Source organism: Oncorhynchus gorbuscha, unplaced genomic scaffold (genome assembly GCF_021184085.1).
Source record: "Oncorhynchus gorbuscha isolate QuinsamMale2020 ecotype Even-year unplaced genomic scaffold, OgorEven_v1.0 Un_scaffold_861, whole genome shotgun sequence".
In the NCBI taxonomy this organism is placed as follows: domain Eukaryota; kingdom Metazoa; phylum Chordata; class Actinopteri; order Salmoniformes; family Salmonidae; genus Oncorhynchus; species Oncorhynchus gorbuscha.
The window spans coordinates 52,169-72,500 of NW_025745848.1; the positions used below are offsets into that span (position 1 = coordinate 52,169).

Here is a 20,332-nt window from a genome sequence, read left to right on the forward strand (position 1 = left end):
CTCACCACCTGGGGGCGGCCCGTTAGGAAGTCCAGGATCCAGTTGGAGAGAGAGGTGTTTAGTCCCAGGGTCCTTAGCTTATTGATGAGCTTTGAGGGCCCTATGATGTTGAACGCTGAACTGTAGTCAGTGAACAGCATTCTCACATACAGTAGGTGTTCCTTATGTCCAGGTGGGTAAGAGCAGTGTGGAGTGCAATTGAGATTGCATCATCTGTGGATCTGTTAGGGCGGTATGCAAATTGGAGTGGGTCTAGGGTTTCTGGAATAATGGTGTTGATGTGAGCCATGACCAACCTTTCAAAGCACTTCATGGCTACAGACAGTTTACCTTAGTGTTCTTGGGTACAGGGTCGATGGTGGTCCGCTTAAAACATGCTGGTATTACAGACTCGGACAGGGAGAGGTTGCACATGTCAGTGTAGACATTTGCTAGTTGGTCAGTGCATGCTAGCAGTACACGTCCTGGTAATCCATCTGGCCCTGCGGCCTTGTGAATGTTGGCCTGTTTAAAGGTCTTACTCATCGACTGCGGAGAGTGTGATCACACACTCTTCTGGAACAGCTGGTCTCTCAACCAGCTTCATGAGGTAGTCACGTGGAATGCTTTCCCAATAGTCTTGAAAGAGTTCCCACATATGCTGAGCACTTGTTGACTGCTTTTCCTTCATTCTGCGGACTAACTCATCCCAAACCATCTCAATTGGGTTGAGTTCGGGTGATTGTGGAGGCAAGGTCATCTGATGCAGCACTCCATAAATCTCCTTCTTGATCAAATATCCCTTACACAGCCTGGGATGGTGTATTGGGTAGCCTCGTGGTTAGAGCGTTGGACTAGTAACCCGGAAGGTTGCGAGTTCAAACCCCTGAGCTGACAAGGTACAAATCTGTCGTTCTGCCCCTGAACAGGCAGTTAACCCACTGTTCCTAGGCCGTCATTGAAAATAAGAATGTGTTCTTAACTGACTTGCCTGGTTAGATAAAGGTTAAAAAAAATTGCTGCAGAATTATGTGGTAGCCATGCTGGTTAAGTGTGCCTTGAATTCTAAATAAATCAATGCCAGTGTCACCAGCAAAGCACCATCACACCTCCTCCTCCATGCTTCATGGTGGGAGCCACACATGCAGAGATCATCTGTTCACCTACTCTGCTTCTCACAAAGACACAGCAGTTAGAAATAAAAATCTCAGATTTGGACTCATCAGACCAAAGGACAGATTTACACCATTGCTCATGTTTCTTGGCCCAAGCAAGTTTCTTCTTATTATTGGTGTCCTTTAGAAGTGGTCTCTGAACAGTTGATGTTGAGATGTGTCTGTTACTTGAACTCTGTGAAGCATTTATTTGGGCTGCTATATGAGGTGCAGTTAATTGCCGATTTCTGAGGCTGGTCATTCTAATGAACCTATCCTCTGCAGCAGAGGTAACTCTGGGTCTTCCTTTCCTGTGGCGGTCCTCATGAGAGCCAGTTTCGTCAAGCGCTTGCGACTGCACTTGAAGAAACTTTAAAAAGTTCTTGAAATGTTCCGTATTGACTGACCTTGATATCTTAAAGTAATGATGAACTGTCGTTTCTCTTTGCTTATTTGAGCTGTTCTTGCCATAATATAGACTTGATCTTTTACCAAATAGGTCTATATTCTGTATACCACCCCTACCTGGTCACAACACAACTGATTGGCTCAAACACATTAAGAAGGAAAGAAATTCCACAAATGAACTTTTAACAAGGCACACCTGTTCATTTAAATTAATTCCAGGTGACAATCTCATGAAGCTGGTTGAGAGAATGCAAAGAGTGTGCAAAACTGATTTGTTTAACCCTTTTTGGTTAACTACATGATTCAATATGTTATTTCATAGTTTTGATGTGTTCACTATTATTCTACAATGTAGAAAATAGTAAAAATACACAAAAAAACTTGAATGAGTAGGTGTGTCAAAACTTTTGACTGGTACCGTATATATATATATATATATATATATATATATATATATATATATATATATATATATATATATATATATATATATATATATATATAGAGAGAGAGAGTTTTGTGATTGACTGTGTCCTAAACCCCTGTGGTCTGTCTTCTCCCTCTCTAGAACCTGTTGTTGCTGGTCCCTTCTGACCGCTACCTGACAGAACAGAGTCTGAACCACCCAGCCTTCCAGCCCCTCCGCCTCCTGGAGCAGCCCGCCCCAGCACCACCCTCCCCTAACCCCCCACGCTCCTCCAAGAGGAAGCCCCACAGCCACATGGACAACACTGTGCCCACCAGGTCAGCACTGTAGGGGGTTGTTGGTGTTGTTGTTGTTGTTGTTGTTGTTGTTGTTGTTGTCAGACAAGTGGTCTGGTTAGGTTCTGGATACTGAATGGGGTCTGGTTAGGTTCTGGATACTGCATGGGGTCTGGTTAGGTTCTGGATACTGAATGGGGTCTGGTTAGGTTCTGGATACTGAATGGGGTCTGGTTAGGTTCTGGATACTGAATGGGGTCTGGTTAGGTTCTGGATACTGAATGGGGTCTGGTTAGGTTCTGGATACTGCATGGGGTCTGGTTAGGTTCTGGATACTGAATGGGGTCTGGTTAGGTTCTGGATACTGAATGGGGTCTGGTTAGGTTCTGGATACTGAATGGGGTCTGGTTAGGTTCTGGATACTGAATGGGGTCTGGTTAGGTTCTGGATACTGAATGGGGTCTGGTTAGGTTCTGGATACTGAATGGGGTCTGGTTAGGTTCTGGATACTGAATGGGGTCTGGTTAGGTTCTGGATACTGCATGGGGTCTGGTTAGGTTCTGGATACTGAATGGGGTCTGGTTAGGTTCTGGATACTGAATGGGGTCTGGTTAGGTTCTGGATACTGAATGGGGTCTGGTTAGGTTCTGGATACTGAATGGGGTCTGGTTAGGTTCTGGATACTGAATGGGGTCTGGTTAGGTTCTGGATACTGAATGGGGTCTGGTTAGGTTCTGGATACTGAATGGGGTCTGGTTAGGTTCTGGATACTGAATGGGGTCTGGTTAGGTTCTGGATACTGAATGGGGTCTGGTTAGGTTCTGGGTACTGAATGGGGTCTGGTTAGGTTCTGGATACTGAATGGGGTCTGGTTAGGTTCTGGATACTGAATGGGGTCTGGTTAGGTTCTGGATACTGAATGGGGTCTGGTTAGGTTCTGGATACTGAATGGGGTCTGGTTAGGTTCTGGATACTGCATGGGGTCTGGTTAGGTTCTGGATACTGCATGGGGTCTGGTTAGGTTCTGGATACTGAATGGGGTCTGGTTAGGTTCTGGATACTGAATGGGGTCTGGTTAGGTTCTGGATACTGAATGGGGTCTGGTTAGGTTCTGGATACTGAATGGGGTCTGGTTAGGTTCTGGATACTGCATGGGGTCTGGTTAGGTTCTGGATACTGAATGGGGTCTGGTTAGGTTCTGGATACTGAATGGGGTCTGGTTAGGTTCTGGATACTGAATGGGGTCTGGTTAGGTTCTGGATACTGCATGGGGTCTGGTTAGGTTCTGGATACTGAATGGGGTCTGGTTAGGTTCTGGATACTGAATGGGGTCTGGTTAGGTTCTGGATACTGCATGGGGTCTGGTTAGGTTCTGGATACTGAATGGGGTCTGGTTAGGTTCTGGATACTGAATGGGGTCTGGTTAGGTTCTGGATACTGAATGGGGTCTGGTTAGGTTCTGGATACTGCATGGGGTCTGGTTAGGTTCTGGATACTGAATGGGGTCTGGTTAGGTTCTGGATACTGAATGGGGTCTGGTTAGGTTCTGGATACTGAATGGGGTCTGGTTAGGTTCTGGATACTGAATGGGGTCTGGTTAGGTTCTGGATACTGAATGGGGTCTGGTTAGGTTCTGGATACTGAATGGTTTCACATCTGGCTATGTTGTTCTTGCACAGATAAAATAAGCTACTTAGCTATACATGTACCTCTCAATATCTCTCAATCTCAATATGTTCTGATCTTAATCCTCCCCTCCCTCCCCTCCCCTCCCCTCCCCCCCCTCCCCTCCCCTCCCCTCCCCTCCCTCCCTCCCTCCCTCCCTCCCCTCCCCTCCCCTCCCTCCCTCCCTCCCACCCCCTCCCCTCCCTCCCTCCCCTCCCTCCCCTCCTCTCCCTCCCTCCCTCCCTCCCTCCCCTCCCTCCCTCCCTCCCTCCCACCCCCTCTCCCTCCCTCCCTCCCCTCCCCTCCTCCCCTCCCTCCCTCCCCCCTCCCCTCCCTCCCTCCCCTCCCTCCCTCCCTCCCTCCCCTCCCCTCCCCTCCCCCCTCCCTCCCTCCCTCCCTCCCCCTCCCTCCCTCCCTCCCTCCCCTCCCTCCCTCCCTCCCTCCCTCCCTCCCTCCCCTCCCTCCCCTCCCTCCCTCCCCCTCCCTCCCTCCCTCCCTCCCTCCCTCCCTCCCTCCCTCCCTCCCTCCCCTCCCTCCCTCCCTCCCTCCCTCCCTCCCTCCCCCTCCCTCCCTCCCTCCCTCCCTCCCCCCTCCCTCCCTCCCTCCCTCCCTCCCCTCCCCCCCTCCCTCCCTCCCTCCCTCCCCTCCCCCTCCCTCCCTCCCTCCCTCCCTCCCTCCCTCCCTCCCTCCCTCCCCTCCCCTCCCTCCCTCCCTCCCTCCCTCCCCTCCCTCCCTCCCTCCCCTCCCTCCCTCCCTCCCTCCCTCCCTCCCTCCCTCCCTCCCTCCCTCCCTCCCTCCCTCCCTCCCTCCCTCCCCCTCCCTCCCTCCCTCCCTCCCTCCCTCCCTCCCTCCCTCCCTCCCTCCCTCCCTCCCCTCCCTTATACAGAAGCCACGGCAGTAAGAGCTCGGGTCACCGTCACTCTAACAGTAAGGAATGTTCCAGCCTACCTCGCCATGGCGACCTTCACCTAGGCAATGACAGCTTCCTAAACGGCAACAAGCCTGTTTCGTCCAGCCTGAGCCCCACCCTCCACCCCAAGGCTTACATGACCCAGACCCTCAACCGCTCCATGGCCTGTAGTAAGGACTTGGTCAACAACAACATGCCACACCTGCTCAGCCCCAAGGACACCAAGGTAAACAACGTCAGGACCTCTACTTTCATTAATAACTTATTCAGCTCCTTATGGAGCAAACTACACTTGTTTACATAAATTGTATTCATTTAGTTTGTTTTTCCAGCTGTCTTTGTCTTGACCTGTGTTTATTCTTGACATGTATTTTCATCTAAATGCACAAGGCTGAAAACAACATTTTCCCGTGGTTGGGGACAATAACGTTATTATCTTGTCTTATTTTATCTTCTCTTGTCTTCTCTTTATTTTAAAGGGCACGACACAGTTTGACTTCAACCTAGTTGGTGTTGGGCCCCCAGGGGCCAAGGCTCCTGACCAGCAGGGCCCTGGAGCCATGTACGTGAAGTCCACCTCCCGCTCTCAGCAGCAGCAACAGCAAGGTCCGGGGCCACCCTACTGAAACATGCACATAAGATTAATACATACCCCTTCCTTAACACTTAAAAGGAAAAATGCTCTTGACTAGAATCCTGTCAAGGGGTATACTTGAACATAAAGCTGCCTTCTGTCTGCATTGCCAGCCCATTTTTTACATTTGAATATTTCCAGTAGGGCAGGGACGACACTCTTCCTTTCTGGAGGGCAAGACCAATACCATGGAGAAACAACATGGCCGCCATGGTGGACACAACATAGACTCCACCCACAGCTCCTCCAAGAGTTCCAGTTCCTACCTGAGCCTGTCCAAGAGCCACAGCGCCTTGAGCAACAATGCCAAGTCTGTGGGTGGTAACCTTGGAGATGGGGTGAGGGGCGTGCACCCCGACGACCTACGGCAACCCCTGGAATCTCCGCCCGCTTCTTCCCTGCCAGGTAACATAGAGAGAGAGAGCTGTCAGGGGATGGTTAACCTATATATATAGAGAGAGAGAGCTGCCAGGGGATGGTTAACCTATATATATATAGAGAGAGAGCTGTCAGGGGATGGTTAACCTATATAGAGAGAGAGAGAGCTGTCAGGGGATGGTTAACCTATATAGAGAGAGAGAGCTGTCAGGGGATGGTTAACCTATATAGAGAGAGAGAGCTGTCAGGGGATGGTTAACCTATATAGATAGAGAGAGCTGTCAGGGGATGGTTAACCTATATAGAGAGAGAGCTGTCAGGGGATGGTTAACCTATATAGAGAGAGAGAGCTGTCAGGGGATGGTTAACCTATATATAGAGAGAGAGCTGTCAGGGGATGGTTAACCTATATAGAGAGAGAGAGCTGTCAGGGGATGGTTAACCTATATAGAGAGAGAGAGCTGTCAGGGGATGGTTAACCTATATATATAGAGAGAGAGAGCTGTCAGGGGATGGTTAACCTATATAGAGAGAGAGAGAGCTGTCAGGGGATGGTTAACCTATATATAGAGAGAGAGAGAGCTGTCAGGGGATGGTTAACCTATATAGAGAGAGAGAGAGCTGTCAGGGGATGGTTAACCTATATATAGAGAGAGAGAGAGCTGTCAGGGGATGGTTAACCTATATATATAGAGAGAGAGAGCTGTCAGGGGATGATTAACCTATATAGAGAGAGAGAGAGCTGTCAGGGGATGGTTAACCTATATATAGAGAGAGAGAGAGCTGTCAGGGGATGGTTAACCTATATATAGAGAGAGAGAGAGCTGTCAGGGGATGGTTAACCTATATATATATAGAGAGAGAGAGCTGTCAGGGGATGGTTAACCTATATATATAGAGAGAGAGAGAGCTGTCAGGGGATGGTTAACCTATATATAGAGAGAGAGAGCTGTCAGGGGATGGTTAACCTATATATAGAGAGAGAGCTGTCAGGGGATGGTTAACCTATATAGAGAGAGAGAGCTGTCAGGGGATGGTTAACCTATATAGATAGAGAGAGCTGTCAGGGGATGGTTAACCTATATAGAGAGAGAGCTGTCAGGGGATGGTTAACCTATATAGAGAGAGAGAGCTGTCAGGGGATGGTTAACCTATATAGAGAGAGCTGTCAGGGGATGGTTAACCTATATAGAGAGAGAGAGCTGTCAGGGGATGGTTAACCTATATAGAGAGAGAGAGCTGTCAGGGGATGGTTAACCTATATATATAGAGAGAGAGAGAGCTGTCAGGGGATGGTTAACCTATATAGAGAGAGAGAGAGCTGTCAGGGGATGGTTAACCTATATATATAGAGAGAGAGAGCTGTCAGGGGATGGTTAACCTATATATAGAGAGAGAGAGAGCTGTCAGGGGATGGTTAACCTATATATAGAGAGAGAGAGAGAGCTGTCAGGGGATGGTTAACCTATATATAGAGAGAGAGAGCTGTCAGGGGATGGTTAACCTATATATAGAGAGAGAGCTGTCAGGGGATGGTTAACCTATATAGAGAGAGAGAGCCTTCAGGGGATAGTTAACCTATATAGAGAGAGAGAGCTGTCAGGGGATGGTTAACCTATATAGAGAGAGAGAGCCTTCAGGGGATAGTTAACCTATATATATAGAGAGAGCTGTCAGGGGATGGTTAACCTATATATATATAGAGAGAGAGAGAGAGAGAGAGCTGTCAGGGGATGGTTAACCTATATATAGAGAGAGAGAGCTGTCAGGGGATGGTTAACCTATATATAGAGAGAGAGAGAGAGAGAGAGAGAGAGAGAGCTGTCAGGGGATGGTTAACCTATATATATAGAGAGAGAGCTGTCAGGGGATGGTTAACCTATATATATAGAGAGAGAGAGAGAGAGCTGTCAGGGGATGGTTAACCTATATATATAGAGAGAGAGCTGTCAGGGGATGGTTAACCTATATATATAGAGAGAGAGAGCTGTCAGGGGATGGTTAACCTATATATAGAGAGAGAGAGCTGTCAGGGGATGGTTAACCTATATATATAGAGAGAGAGCTGTCAGGGGATGGTTAACCTATATATATATAGAGAGAGCTGTCAGGGGATGGTTAACCTATATATATAGAGAGAGAGCTGTCAGGGGATGGTTAACCTATATATATAGAGAGAGAGCTGTCAGGGGATGGTTAACCTATATAGAGAGAGAGAGAGCTGTCAGGGATGGTTAACCAATAGAGAGAGAGAGAGCTGTCAGGGGATGGTTAACCTATATATAGAGAGAGAGAGAGCTGTCAGGGGATGGTTAACCTATAGAGAGAGGGAGAGCTGTCAGGGGATGGTTAACCTATAGAGAGAGAGAGCTGTCAGGAAATTGTTAACCTTTCTAGGGCAGGGGTTCCGCTAGCGGAAAACATTACGCTGAATAGGCAGCATGTGAAATTCAAAGATATTTCTTAGAAATATTTAACTTTCACACAATAACAAGTCCAATACAGCAAATGAAAGATAAACATCTTGTTAATCTACCCATCGTGGCCAATTCTAAAAATGATTTACAGCGAAAGCATAACATATGATTATGTTAAGTCATAGCCAAGTCAAAAAAACACACAACCATTTTCCAGCCAAAGAGAGGAGTCACAAAAATCAGAAATATAGATACAATGAATCACTAACCTTTGATGATCTTCATCAGATGACACTCATAGGACATCATGTTACACAATACATGTATGTTTTTTTTGATAATGTCCATATTTATATTTTAAAAATCTCAGTTTACATTGGCGCGCTACGTGCAGTAATGTTTTGATTCCAAAACATCTGGTGATTTTGCAGAAATACTCATAATAAACATTGATAAAAGATACAACTGTTATTCACAGAATTAAAGATAGACTTCTCCTTAATGCCACTGTGTCAGATTTTTTTTTTTACTTTATGGAAAAAGCATAATCTGAGAACGAAGCTCAGAACCCAAAACAGCCAGAGGACTATCCGCCATTTTGGAGTCAACAAAGTTAGAAATTACACCATAAATATTAACTTACCTTTGATGATCTTCATCCGAAGGCACTCACAGGAATCCCAGTTCGACAATAAATGACTGATTTGTTCCATAAATTTCCATCATTTATGTCCAAATAGCCACTTGTTGTTAGCGTGTTCAGCCCAGTAATCCATCTTCATGAGGCGCAGGCACTTCGTCCAGACAAAAACTCGAAAAATTCCATTACAGTCCTTTAGAAACATGTCAAACGATGTATGGAATCAATCTTTAGGATGTTTTTAACATGAAACATCAATAATGTTCCTTTGTCTGAAAAAAAGCACTGGAACGAGAGGTAACTCTGTCGGGAGCGCACGTCATGAGACCAAGGCTCTCTGCCAGACCACTGACTCAAAGAGGTCTTATGAGCCCCTCCTTTATAGTAGAATCCTCATTCAAGTTTCTAAAGACGGTTGACATCTAGTGGAAGCCGTAGGAAGTGCAACTTTATCCATATCTCAATGTGTATTCGGTAGGCCAAGCTTTAAAAAACTACAAACCTCAGATATCCCACTTCCTGGTTGGATTTTTCTCAGGTTTTTGCCTGCCATATGAGTTCTGTTATACTCACAGACATCATTCAAACAGTTTTTAAAAATTCAAAGTGTTTTCCATCCAATACTACTACTAATATGCATATATTAGCATCTGGGACAGAGTAGGAGGCAGTTCACTCTGGGCACGCTATTCATCCAAAAGTGAAAATGCTGCCCCCTATCCCAAAAAGGTGAGAGAGAGAAAGAGCTGTCAGGGAATGGTTAATGAATGTTTGAAGGGCATGCTAGCTTATTGATTTTGTGTAGTCTTGGTGATGGTGTGTATTTGGAAATGTGTAGTCCCCTGAGGCCAGATCTGAACGTTCTATTCTCGTTGAGAATTAGAGTTTTATTTAGGTCTGATGGTTAGTAAATATGTGTGTTGTTGTATTCATGGTTGAGGTCAGTAAATATGTGTGTTGTTGTATTCATGGTTGAGGTCAGTCTATATGTGTGTTGTTGTATTCATGGTTGAGGTCAGTCTATATGTGTGTTGTTGTATTCATAGTTGAGGTCAGTAAATATGTGTGTTGTTGTACTCATGGTTGAGGTCAGTCTATATGTCATTTCAGCTGTCTGGACCTGAACCTCAATGCCCCCCCTGGAAGTCCCCAGGTCCCCCGCCACAGCGAACGCCACTCTTCTGGCCACGCCCCCCCTGGAAGTCCCCAGGCCCCCCGCCACAGCGAACGCCACTCTTCTGGCCACGCCCCCTGGAAGTCCCCAGGCCCCCCGCCACAGCGAACGCCACTCTTCTGGCCACGCCCCCTGGAAGTCCCCAGGTCCCCCGCCACAGCGAACGCCACTCTTCTGGACACACATCCAGCCACACCGGCCACTCCTCCGGCCACAGCCCCTCGTCCCGCGGCAACAACCCCCCGTCTGGAAAGCTCCACCCTGGACTCATCCTGCCGACGCGCCTCCTCTTCCAGACACAAAGCTCCAGAGGAGGCCTTGGCCCCGGGCCCGGAGCTCCTTGACCCAGGAGGAGAAGGGGATTGTGGGGGAACCACGGAGCTCACACCCTGGCCTCCCCCATGAGTCCTACCCCTACGGCCTGGGCTACACCAGTCCCTTCTCTTCCCAGCAGAGGCCTCACCGCCACTCCATGTACGTGAGGAGGAGTGAGCGCCACAGGTCCCATGGAGGTGGGGGTGGAGGGGGTAGTGAGGGGGGCTTAATGGTGGGTCAGGGGTTGCCCACCAGGGCTAGCAGTCTGCAGATGCTCTCCCCCCAGCTTCAGCACCGCACCCTCACCAGACACCCCGTAGGACACTCTGTGGGATCGTCCAGAGAGGACTGCACTGAAGACACGACCAGGGTCAGTGTCAATAATTGACTGACAGCTGTGTGTGTGTGTGCGTGTATGTGCATATGTGTGTCTGTGTATCTCTCTTTGAGGCTACAGTATCTGGCCTAACTCACATTATTGCTAATGTACTGTCTCTCTCCTGATCTCTCTCTCTCTCACACACACACACACACACACACACACACACACAAACACACAAACACACACACACTGCTACTTCGTAATGTTTGCCTCACATGCTATGTCTGTCTGTCTGTCTGTCTGTCTGTCTGTCTGTCTGTCTGTCTGTCTGTCTGTCTGTCTGTCCGTCTGTCCGTCTGTCCGTCTGTCCGTCTGTCCGTCTGTCCGTCTGTCCGTCTGTCCGTCTGTCCGTCTGTCCGTCTGTCCATCTGGTCTACAGAGTGAGCCGTCTTCTAAAGAGGTGGTGACCTCTCACCCCCGACCCCAGATTAAAGACTCCACGCGGGACAACCCAGCCTCCTTTCACTCACAACGCCCTGCTAAGAACGAGGTCCATAGCTTTTTCTGTTGTTCATCACAGGCTGATTTCACCACTTACTGTCTGGTTTCTGACTGCTTCTAGCACTGTTTTATCAGCAGTATGTCTATGTACTGAATGCTGATTGGCTGACAGCCGTGGTATATCAGACCGTATACCACAGATATGATGAAACATTTATTTTAACTGCTCTAATTACATTGGTAACCAGTTTATAATATCAATAAGGCACCTTGGGGGTTTGTGGTATATGGACGCTATACCACGGCTAAGGGCTGTGTCCAGGCACTCTGCGATGTGTTGTACGTAAGAACAGCCCTTAGCTGTGGTATATTGGCCATATACCACACCTCCTCAGGCTTTATTGCTTAAATATACTATGATAAGGATGTAGGAGTGAGATATCAGGGTATGAAACACTATGATAAGGATCTAGGAGTGAGATATCAGGGTGTGAAACACTATGATAAGGATCTAGGAGTGAGATATCAGGGTGTGAAACACTATGATAAGGATGTAGGAGTGAGATATCAGGGTGTGAAACACTATGATAAGGATCTAGGAGTGAGATATCAGGGTGTGAAACACTATGATAAGGATCTAGGAGTGAGATATCAGGGTGTGAAACACTATGATAAGGATGTAGGAGTGAGATATCAGGGTGTGAAACAAACACTATGATAAGGATCTAGGAGTGAGATATCAGGGTGTGAAACACTATGATAAGGATGTAGGAGTGAGATATCAGGGTGTGAGACACTATGATAAGGATCTAGGAGTGAGATATCAGGGTGTGAAACACTATGATAAGGATGTAGGAGTGAGATATCAGGGTGTGAATGGAGCTCATGTTACAGCATTATGATAATGGGATCAATAAGCGTGACTCAACATAGTATTTTCTCTGTGTTCTGTTCAACTCGGCTTTGTTTGTGATGTACTGTAGGTACCAGTGGGGATGTACCATGAGCCCCACCCCGAGGACCCAGTCTCCTCCAAGGAGAACCGCATGATCTTCAGTGACTCCATGCCCAGACGGGTAGGAAGCTTCTACAGAGGTATGTGCACTATGAGAGAGAGAGAACAAGAGAGAGTGAGAGAACGAGAGAGTGAGATCAAGAGAGAGAAAAAGAGAGTTACCAAGAGAGAGAGTTAGAGAGATGTAGAGAGAGAGAGAGAGAGAGTTACCAAGAGAGATAGAGTGAGAGAAAGAGAGAGGGAGAGAGAGAAAAAGAGAGTTACCAAGAGAGAGAGTTAGAGAGATGTAGAGAGAGAGAGTTACCAAGAGAGATAGAGGGATGCAGAGAGAGAGAGAGAGTTACCAAGAGAGAGAGAGAGAGAGAAAGAGAGAGGGAGAGAGATAAAAAGAGTTAACAAGAGAGAGAGCTAGAGGGATGCAGAGAGAGAGTTACCAAGAGAGATAGAGGGATGCAGAGAGAGAGAGAGAGTTACCAAGAGAGATAGAGGGATGCAGAGAGAGAGAGAGTTACCAAGAGAGATAGAGGGATGCAGAGAGAGAGAGAGAGAGAGAGAGAGAGAGAGAGAGTTACCAAGAGAGATAGAGGGATGCAGAGAGAGAGAGAGAGAGAGTTACCAAGAGAGATAGAGGGATGCAGAGAGAGAGAGAGTTACCAAGAGAGATAGAGGGATGCAGAGAGAGAGAGAGAGAGAGTTACCAAGAGAGATAGAGGGATGCAGAGAGAGAGAGAGAGAGAGAGTTACCAAGAGAGATAGAGGGATGCAGAGAGAGAGAGAGAGAGAGAGAGAGAGTTACCAAGAGAGATAGAGGGATGCAGAGAGAGAGTTACCAAGAGAGATAGAGGGATGCAGAGAGAGAGAGAGAGAGAGAGTTACCAAGAGAGATAGAGGGATACAGAGAGAGAGAGAGAGAGCTACCAAGAGAGATAGAGGGATGCAGAGAGAGAGAGTTACCAAGAGAGATAGAGGGATGCAGAGAGAGAGAGAGAGAGTTACCAAGAGAGATAGAGGGATGCAGAGAGAGAGAGAGGGATGCAGAGAGAGAGAGAGAGTTACCAAGAGAGATAGTTAGAGAGATGTAGAGAGAGAGAGAGAGAGAGAGAGAGAGAGAGAGAGAGAGTTACCAAGAGAGATAGAGTGAGAGAAAGAGAGAGGGAGAGAGAGAAAAAGAGAGTTACCAAGAGAGAGAGTTAGAGAGATGTAGAGAGAGAGAGAGAGAGAGAGAGAGAGAGAGAGAGAGAGAGAGAGAGAGAGAGAGAGAGAGAGAGAGAGTTACCAAGAGAGCTAGAGGGATGCAGAGAGAAAGTTACCAAGAGAGATAGAGGGATGCAGAGAGAGAGAGAGAGTTACCAAGAGAGATAGAGGGATGCAGAGAGAGAGAGAGAGTTACCAAGAGAGCTAGAGGGATGCAGAGAGAGAGAGAGAGTTACCAAGAGAGATAGAGGGATGCAGAGAGAGAGTTACCAAGAGAGATAGAGGGATGCAGAGAGAGAGAGAGAGTTACCAAGAGAGATAGAGGGATGCAGAGAGAGAGAGAGAGTTACCAAGAGAGCTAGAGGGATGCAGAGAGAGAGTTACCAAGAGAGATAGAGGGATGCAGAGAGAGAGAGAGAGTTACCAAGAGAGATAGAGGGATGCAGAGAGAGAGAGAGAGTTACCAAGAGAGCTAGAGGGATGCAGAGAGAGAGTTACCAAGAGAGATAGAGGGATGCAGAGAGAGAGAGAGAGTTACCAAGAGAGATAGAGGGATGCAGAGAGAGAGAGAGAGAGAGAGAGAGAGAGAGAGAGTTACCAAGAGAGATAGAGGGATGCAGAGAGAGAGAGAGAGAGAGTTACCAAGAGAGATAGAGGGATGCAGAGAGAGAGAGAGAGAGAGAGTTACCAAGAGAGATAGAGGGATACAGAGAGAGAGAGAGAGAGTTACCAAGAGAGATAGAGGGATGCAGAGAGAGAGAGAGAGAGAGAGTTACCAAGAGAGATAGAGGGATGCAGAGAGAGAGAGGGAGAGAGTTACCAAGAGAGATAGAGGGATGCAGAGAGAGAGTTACCAAGAGAGATAGAGGGATGCAGAGAGAGAGAGAGAGAGAGAGTTACCAAGAGAGATAGAGGGATACAGAGAGAGAGAGAGAGAGCTACCAAGAGAGATAGAGGGATGCAGAGAGAGAGAGTTACCAAGAGAGATAGAGGGATGCAGAGAGAGAGAGAGAGAGTTACCAAGAGAGATAGAGGGATGCAGAGAGAGAGAGTTACCAAGAGAGATAGTTAGAGAGATGTAGAGAGAGAGAGAGAGAGAGAGAGAGAGAGAGAGAGAGAGAGAGAGAGAGAGAGAGAGAGAGAGAGTTACCAAGAGAGAGAGAGAGAGAGAGAGAGGGAGAGAGAGAAAAAGAGAGTTACCAAGAGAGAGAGTTAGAGAGATGTAGAGAGAGAGAGAGAGAGAGAGAGAGAGAGAGAGAGAGAGAGAGTTACCAAGAGAGAGAGTTAGAGAGATGTAGAGAGAGAGAGATAGAGGGATGCAGAGAGAGAGAGAGAGAGAGAGAGAGAGAGCTAGAGGGATGCAGAGAGAGAGAGAGAGAGAGAGAGAGTTACCAAGAGAGATAGAGGGATGCAGAGAGAGAGAGAGAGTTACCAAGAGAGAGAGAGAGAGAGAAAGAGAGAGGGAGAGAGATAAAAAGAGTTAACAAGAGAGAGAGCTAGAGGGATGCAGAGAGAGAGTTACCAAGAGAGATAGAGGGATGCAGAGAGAGAGAGAGAGTTACCAAGAGAGATAGAGGGATGCAGAGAGAGAGAGAGTTACCAAGAGAGATAGAGGGATGCAGAGAGAGAGAGAGAGTTACCAAGAGAGATAGAGGGATGCAGAGAGAGAGAGAGAGAGAGTTACCAAGAGAGATAGAGGGATGCAGAGAGAGAGAGAGAGAGAGTTACCAAGAGAGATAGAGGGATGCAGAGAGAGAGAGAGTTACCAAGAGAGATAGAGGGATGCAGAGAGAGAGAGAGAGAGAGTTACCAAGAGAGATAGAGGGATACAGAGAGAGAGAGAGAGAGAGAGTTACCAAGAGAGATAGAGGGATACAGAGAGAGAGAGAGAGAGCTACCAAGAGAGATAGAGGGATGCAGAGAGAGAGAGTTACCAAGAGAGATAGAGGGATGCAGAGAGAGAGAGAGAGAGTTACCAAGAGAGATAGAGGGATACAGAGAGAGAGAGAGAGAGTTACCAAGAGAGATAGAGGGATGCAGAGAGAGAGAGAGAGAGAGAGTTACCAAGAGAGATAGAGGGATACAGAGAGAGAGAGAGAGAGAGAGTTACCAAGAGAGATAGAGGGATACAGAGAGAGAGAGAGAGAGCTACCAAGAGAGATAGAGGGATGCAGAGAGAGAGAGAGAGAGAGAGTTACCAAGAGAGATAGAGGGATACAGAGAGAGAGAGAGAGAGTTACCAAGAGAGATAGAGGGATGCAGAGAGAGAGAGAGAGAGAGAGTTACCAAGAGAGATAGAGGGATACAGAGAGAGAGAGAGAGAGCTACCAAGAGAGATAGAGGGATGCAGAGAGAGAGAGTTACCAAGAGAGATAGAGGGATGCAGAGAGAGAGAGAGAGAGTTACCAAGAGAGATAGAGGGATACAGAGAGAGAGAGAGAGCTACCAAGAGAGATAGAGGGATGCAGAGAGAGAGAGTTACCAAGAGAGATAGAGGGATGCAGAGAGAGAGAGAGGGATGCAGAGAGAGAGAGAGAGTTACCAAGAGAGATAGTTAGAGAGATGTAGAGAGAGAGAGAGAGAGAGAGAGAGAGAGAGAGAGAGAGAGAGAGTTACCAAGAGAGATAGAGTGAGAGAAAGAGAGAGGGAGAGAGAGAAAAAGAGAGTTACCAAGAGAGAGAGTTAGAGAGATGTAGAGAGAGAGAGAGAGAGAGAGAGAGAGAGAGAGAGAGAGAGTTACCAAGAGAGAGAGTTAGAGAGATGTAGAGAGAGAGAGATAGAGGGATGCAGAGAGAGAGAGAGAGTTACCAAGAGAGATAGAGGGATGCAGAGAGAGAGAGAGTTACCAAGAGAGATAGAGGGATGCAGAGAGAGAGAGAGAGAGAGAGAGAGAGAGAGCTAGAGGGATGCAGAGAGAGAGAGAGAGAGAGAGAGCTAGAGGGATGCAGAGAGAGAGAGAGAGAGAGAGAGAGAGAGAGAGCTAGAGGGATGCAGAGAGAGAGAGAGAGAGAGAGAGCTAGAGGGATGCAGAGAGAGAGAGAGAGAGAGAGAGAGCTAGAGGGATGCAGAGAGAGAGAGTTACCAAGAGAGCTAGAGGGATGCAGAGAGAGAGAGAGAGCTAGAGGGATGCAGAGAGAGAGAGAGAGAGAGAGAGAGAGAGAGAGAGAGCTAGAGGGATGCAGAGAGAGAGAGAGAGAGAGAGAGAGCTAGAGGGATGCAGAGAGAGAGAGAGAGAGAGCTAGAGGGATGCAGAGAGAGAGAGAGAGAGAGAGAGAGCTAGAGGGATGCAGAGAGAGAGAGAGTTACCAAGAGAGATAGAGTGAGAGAAAGAGAGAGGGAGAGAGATAAAAAGAGTTAACAAGAGAGAGAGCTAGAGGGATGCAGAGAGAGAGAGTTACCAAGAGAGATGGAGGGATGCAGAGAGAGAGAGAGAGTTACCAAGAGAGATAGAGTGATGCAGAGAGAGAGAGAGAGAGTTACCAAGAGAGATAGTTAGAGAGATGTAGAGAGAGAGAGAGAGAGAGAGAGAGAGAGAGAGGGAGAGAGAGAAAAAGAGAGTTACCAAGAGAGAGAGTTAGAGGGATGTAGAGAGAGAGAGAGAGAGAGAGTTACCAAGAGAGATAGAGGGATGCAGAGAGAGAGAGAGTTACCAAGAGAGATAGAGGGATGCAGAGAGAGAGAGAGAGAGAGAGAGAGAGAGAGAGAGAGAGAGAGAGAGAGTTACCAAGAGAGAGAGTTAGAGAGATGTAGAGAGAGAGAGTTACCAAGAGAGATAGAGTGAGAGAAAGAGAGAGGGAGAGAGATAAAAAGAGTTAACAAGAGAGAGAGCTAGAGGGATGTAGAGAGAGAGAGAGAGAGTTACCAAGAGAGATAGAGGGATGCAGAGAGAGAGAGAGAGAGAGAGAGAGGATGTAGAGAGAGAGAGAGAGAGAGAGAGAGAGTTACCAAGAGAGAGAGTTAGAGAGATGTAGAGAGAGAGAGTTACCAAGAGAGATAGAGTGAGAGAAAGAGAGAGGGAGAGAGATAAAAAGAGTTAACAAGAGAGAGAGCTAGAGGGATGTAGAGAGAGAGAGAGAGTTACCAAGAGAGATAGAGGGATGCAGAGAGAGAGAGAGAGAGAGAGAGAGGAGGATGCAGAGAGAGAGAGAGTTACCAAGAGAGATAGAGGGATGCAGAGAGAGAGAGAGAGAGAGAGAGATGTAGAGAGAGAGAGAGAGTTACCAAGAGAGATAGAGGGATGCAGAGAGAGAGAGTTACCAAGAGAGATAGAGGGATGCAGAGAGAGAGAGAGTTACCAAGAGAGATAGAGGGATGCAGAGAGAGAGAGAGTTACCAAGAGAGATAGAGGGATGCAGAGAGAGAGAGAGTTGCCAAGAGAGATAGAGGGATGCAGAGAGAGAGAGAGAGAGAGAGAGAGCTAGAGGGATGCAGAGAGAGAGAGAGTTACCAAGAGAGATAGAGTGAGAGAAAGAGAGAGGGAGAGAGATAAAAAGAGTTAACAAGAGAGAGAGCTAGAGGGATGCAGAGAGAGAGAGTTACCAAGAGAGATGGAGGGATGCAGAGAGAGAGAGAGAGTTACCAAGAGAGATAGAGTGATGCAGAGAGAGAGAGAGAGAGTTACCAAGAGAGATAGTTAGAGAGATGTAGAGAGAGAGAGAGAGAGAGAGAGAGAGAGAGAGGGAGAGAGAGAAAAAGAGAGTTACCAAGAGAGAGAGTTAGAGGGATGTAGAGAGAGAGAGAGAGAGAGAGAGTTACCAAGAGAGATAGAGGGATGCAGAGAGAGAGAGAGTTACCAAGAGAGATAGAGGGATGCAGAGAGAGAGAGAGAGAGAGAGAGAGAGAGAGAGAGAGAGAGAGAGAGTTACCAAGAGAGAGAGTTAGAGAGATGTAGAGAGAGAGAGTTACCAAGAGAGATAGAGTGAGAGAAAGAGAGAGGGAGAGAGATAAAAAGAGTTAACAAGAGAGAGAGCTAGAGGGATGTAGAGAGAGAGAGAGAGAGTTACCAAGAGAGATAGAGGGATGCAGAGAGAGAGAGAGAGAGAGAGAGAGGGATGTAGAGAGAGAGAGAGAGAGAGAGAGAGAGTTACCAAGAGAGAGAGTTAGAGAGATGTAGAGAGAGAGAGTTACCAAGAGAGATAGAGTGAGAGAAAGAGAGAGGGAGAGAGATAAAAAGAGTTAACAAGAGAGAGAGCTAGAGGGATGTAGAGAGAGAGAGAGAGTTACCAAGAGAGATAGAGGGATGCAGAGAGAGAGAGAGAGAGAGAGAGAGAGAGGGATGCAGAGAGAGAGAGAGTTACCAAGAGAGATAGAGGGATGCAGAGAGAGAGAGAGAGAGAGAGAGAGGGATGTAGAGAGAGAGAGAGAGTTACCAAGAGAGATAGAGGGATGCAGAGAGAGAGAGAGTTACCAAGAGAGATAGAGGGATGCAGAGAGAGAGAGAGTTACCAAGAGAGATAGAGGGATGCAGAGAGAGAGAGAGTTACCAAGAGAGATAGAGGGATGCAGAGAGAGAGAGAGTTGCCAAGAGAGATAGAGGGATGCAGAGAGAGAGAGAGAGAGAGAGCTAGAGGGATGCAGAGAGAGAGAGAGAGAGAGAGAGAGAGAGAGAGAGCTAGAGGGATGCAGAGAGAGAGAGAGTTACCAAGAGAGATAGAGGGATGCAGAGAGAGAGAGAGAGAGCTAGAGGGATGCAGAGAGAGAGAGAGAGAGCTAGAGGGATGCAGAGAGAGAGAGAGAGAGAGAGATGCTAGAGGGATGAGAGAGAGAGAGAGAGAGAGAGAGAGAGAGAGAGAGAGAGAGAGAGAGAGAGAGAGAGAGAGAGAGAGAGCTAGAGGGATGCAGAGAGAGAGAGAGAAAGAGAGCTAGAGGGATGCAGAGAGAGAGAGAGAGAGAGAGAGAGAGAGCTAGAGGGATGCAGAGAGAGAGAGAGTTACCAAGAGAGATAGAGGGATGCAGAGAGAGAGAGAGAGAGCTAGAGGGATGCAGAGAGAGAGAGAGAGAGAGAGCTAGAGGGATGCAGAGAGAGAGAGAGAGAGAGCTAGAGGGATGCAGAGAGAGAGAGAGAGTTACCAAGAGAGATAGAGTGAGAGAATGAGAGAGGGAGAGAGAGAAAAAGAGAGTTACCAAGAGAGAGAGTTAGAGAGATGCAGAGAGAGAGAGAGTTACCAAGAGAGATAGAGGGATGCAGAGAGAGCACTTTCTCACTTTCTCTGAAAGTGTCTTCTTCTCTTTGTGTTGTGTTGCAGTGCCCTCTCCCAGGCCAGACAACTCCTCGTCCTTCCATGACGGTGGGGCTCAGAGGGAGAGCAGAGGACCGCCGGTGCCAGGGGACCCAGGTGTCATGAACAACCACTCCAAACGCCAGACTGCCTTTGACTGGTGAGCTGTCAATCACTGGATATCATCTACAATGAATGAACGAAAGAACGAATGACATTGACTCCTGTTGAGTGTGGGATGAGCAATCTCCCTGAGGTAATGTCTAGGCTTTAGCTCAGCGAGCTAACACAGTGTTGTGTGTCCCGGTAACTGCAGGAGTACTGCAGAAGCAATGGTGATGAACCAACCAGAGCCGGCCAAAGAGAAGGAGAAACAGGGCTTCTTCAGATCGATGAAGAAGAAGAAGAAGAAACCGACCAATCCCGTGAGGTTTCCTCTCTCAGTCACACATAGACATTCATCTGATTAATCCACAGTGCAGGTTTACAGCTTTACATGTTGGATAGAACTCCAACATTACACATTTATATACTCTACGTTTACCTGTCTAGCATCACTTCAGTTATAATGAGTAAACTCCTGAGTAAAGGGAAAGAGAGAGAGTGGGAGAGAGATGGAGAGAGAGACGGAGAGAGAGAGAGAGAGAGAGAGAGAGAGAGAGAGAGAGAGAGAGACAGGGAGAGAGAGAGAGACGGAGAGAGGGAG

General features: G+C 47.5%; 1 protein-coding gene across 1 annotated transcript in view; it reads left to right on the plus strand.

The window, feature by feature from the left end:
• The window catches only part of LOC124020584 (cyclin-dependent kinase-like 5), a 35,271-nt gene that overhangs the window by 10,707 nt on the left and 4,232 nt on the right, over positions 1–20,332 (plus strand). Inside the window, 11 exon segments of the mRNA XM_046335821.1 lie at positions 2,110–2,285; positions 4,795–5,044; positions 5,298–5,424; positions 5,597–5,809; positions 5,812–5,857; positions 9,998–10,305; positions 10,358–10,746; positions 11,138–11,248; positions 12,183–12,294; positions 19,654–19,786; positions 19,943–20,051. Of these exon segments, the coding sequence (XP_046191777.1) occupies positions 2,110–2,285; positions 4,795–5,044; positions 5,298–5,424; positions 5,597–5,809; positions 5,812–5,857; positions 9,998–10,305; positions 10,358–10,746; positions 11,138–11,248; positions 12,183–12,294; positions 19,654–19,786; positions 19,943–20,051 (1,974 nt within the window).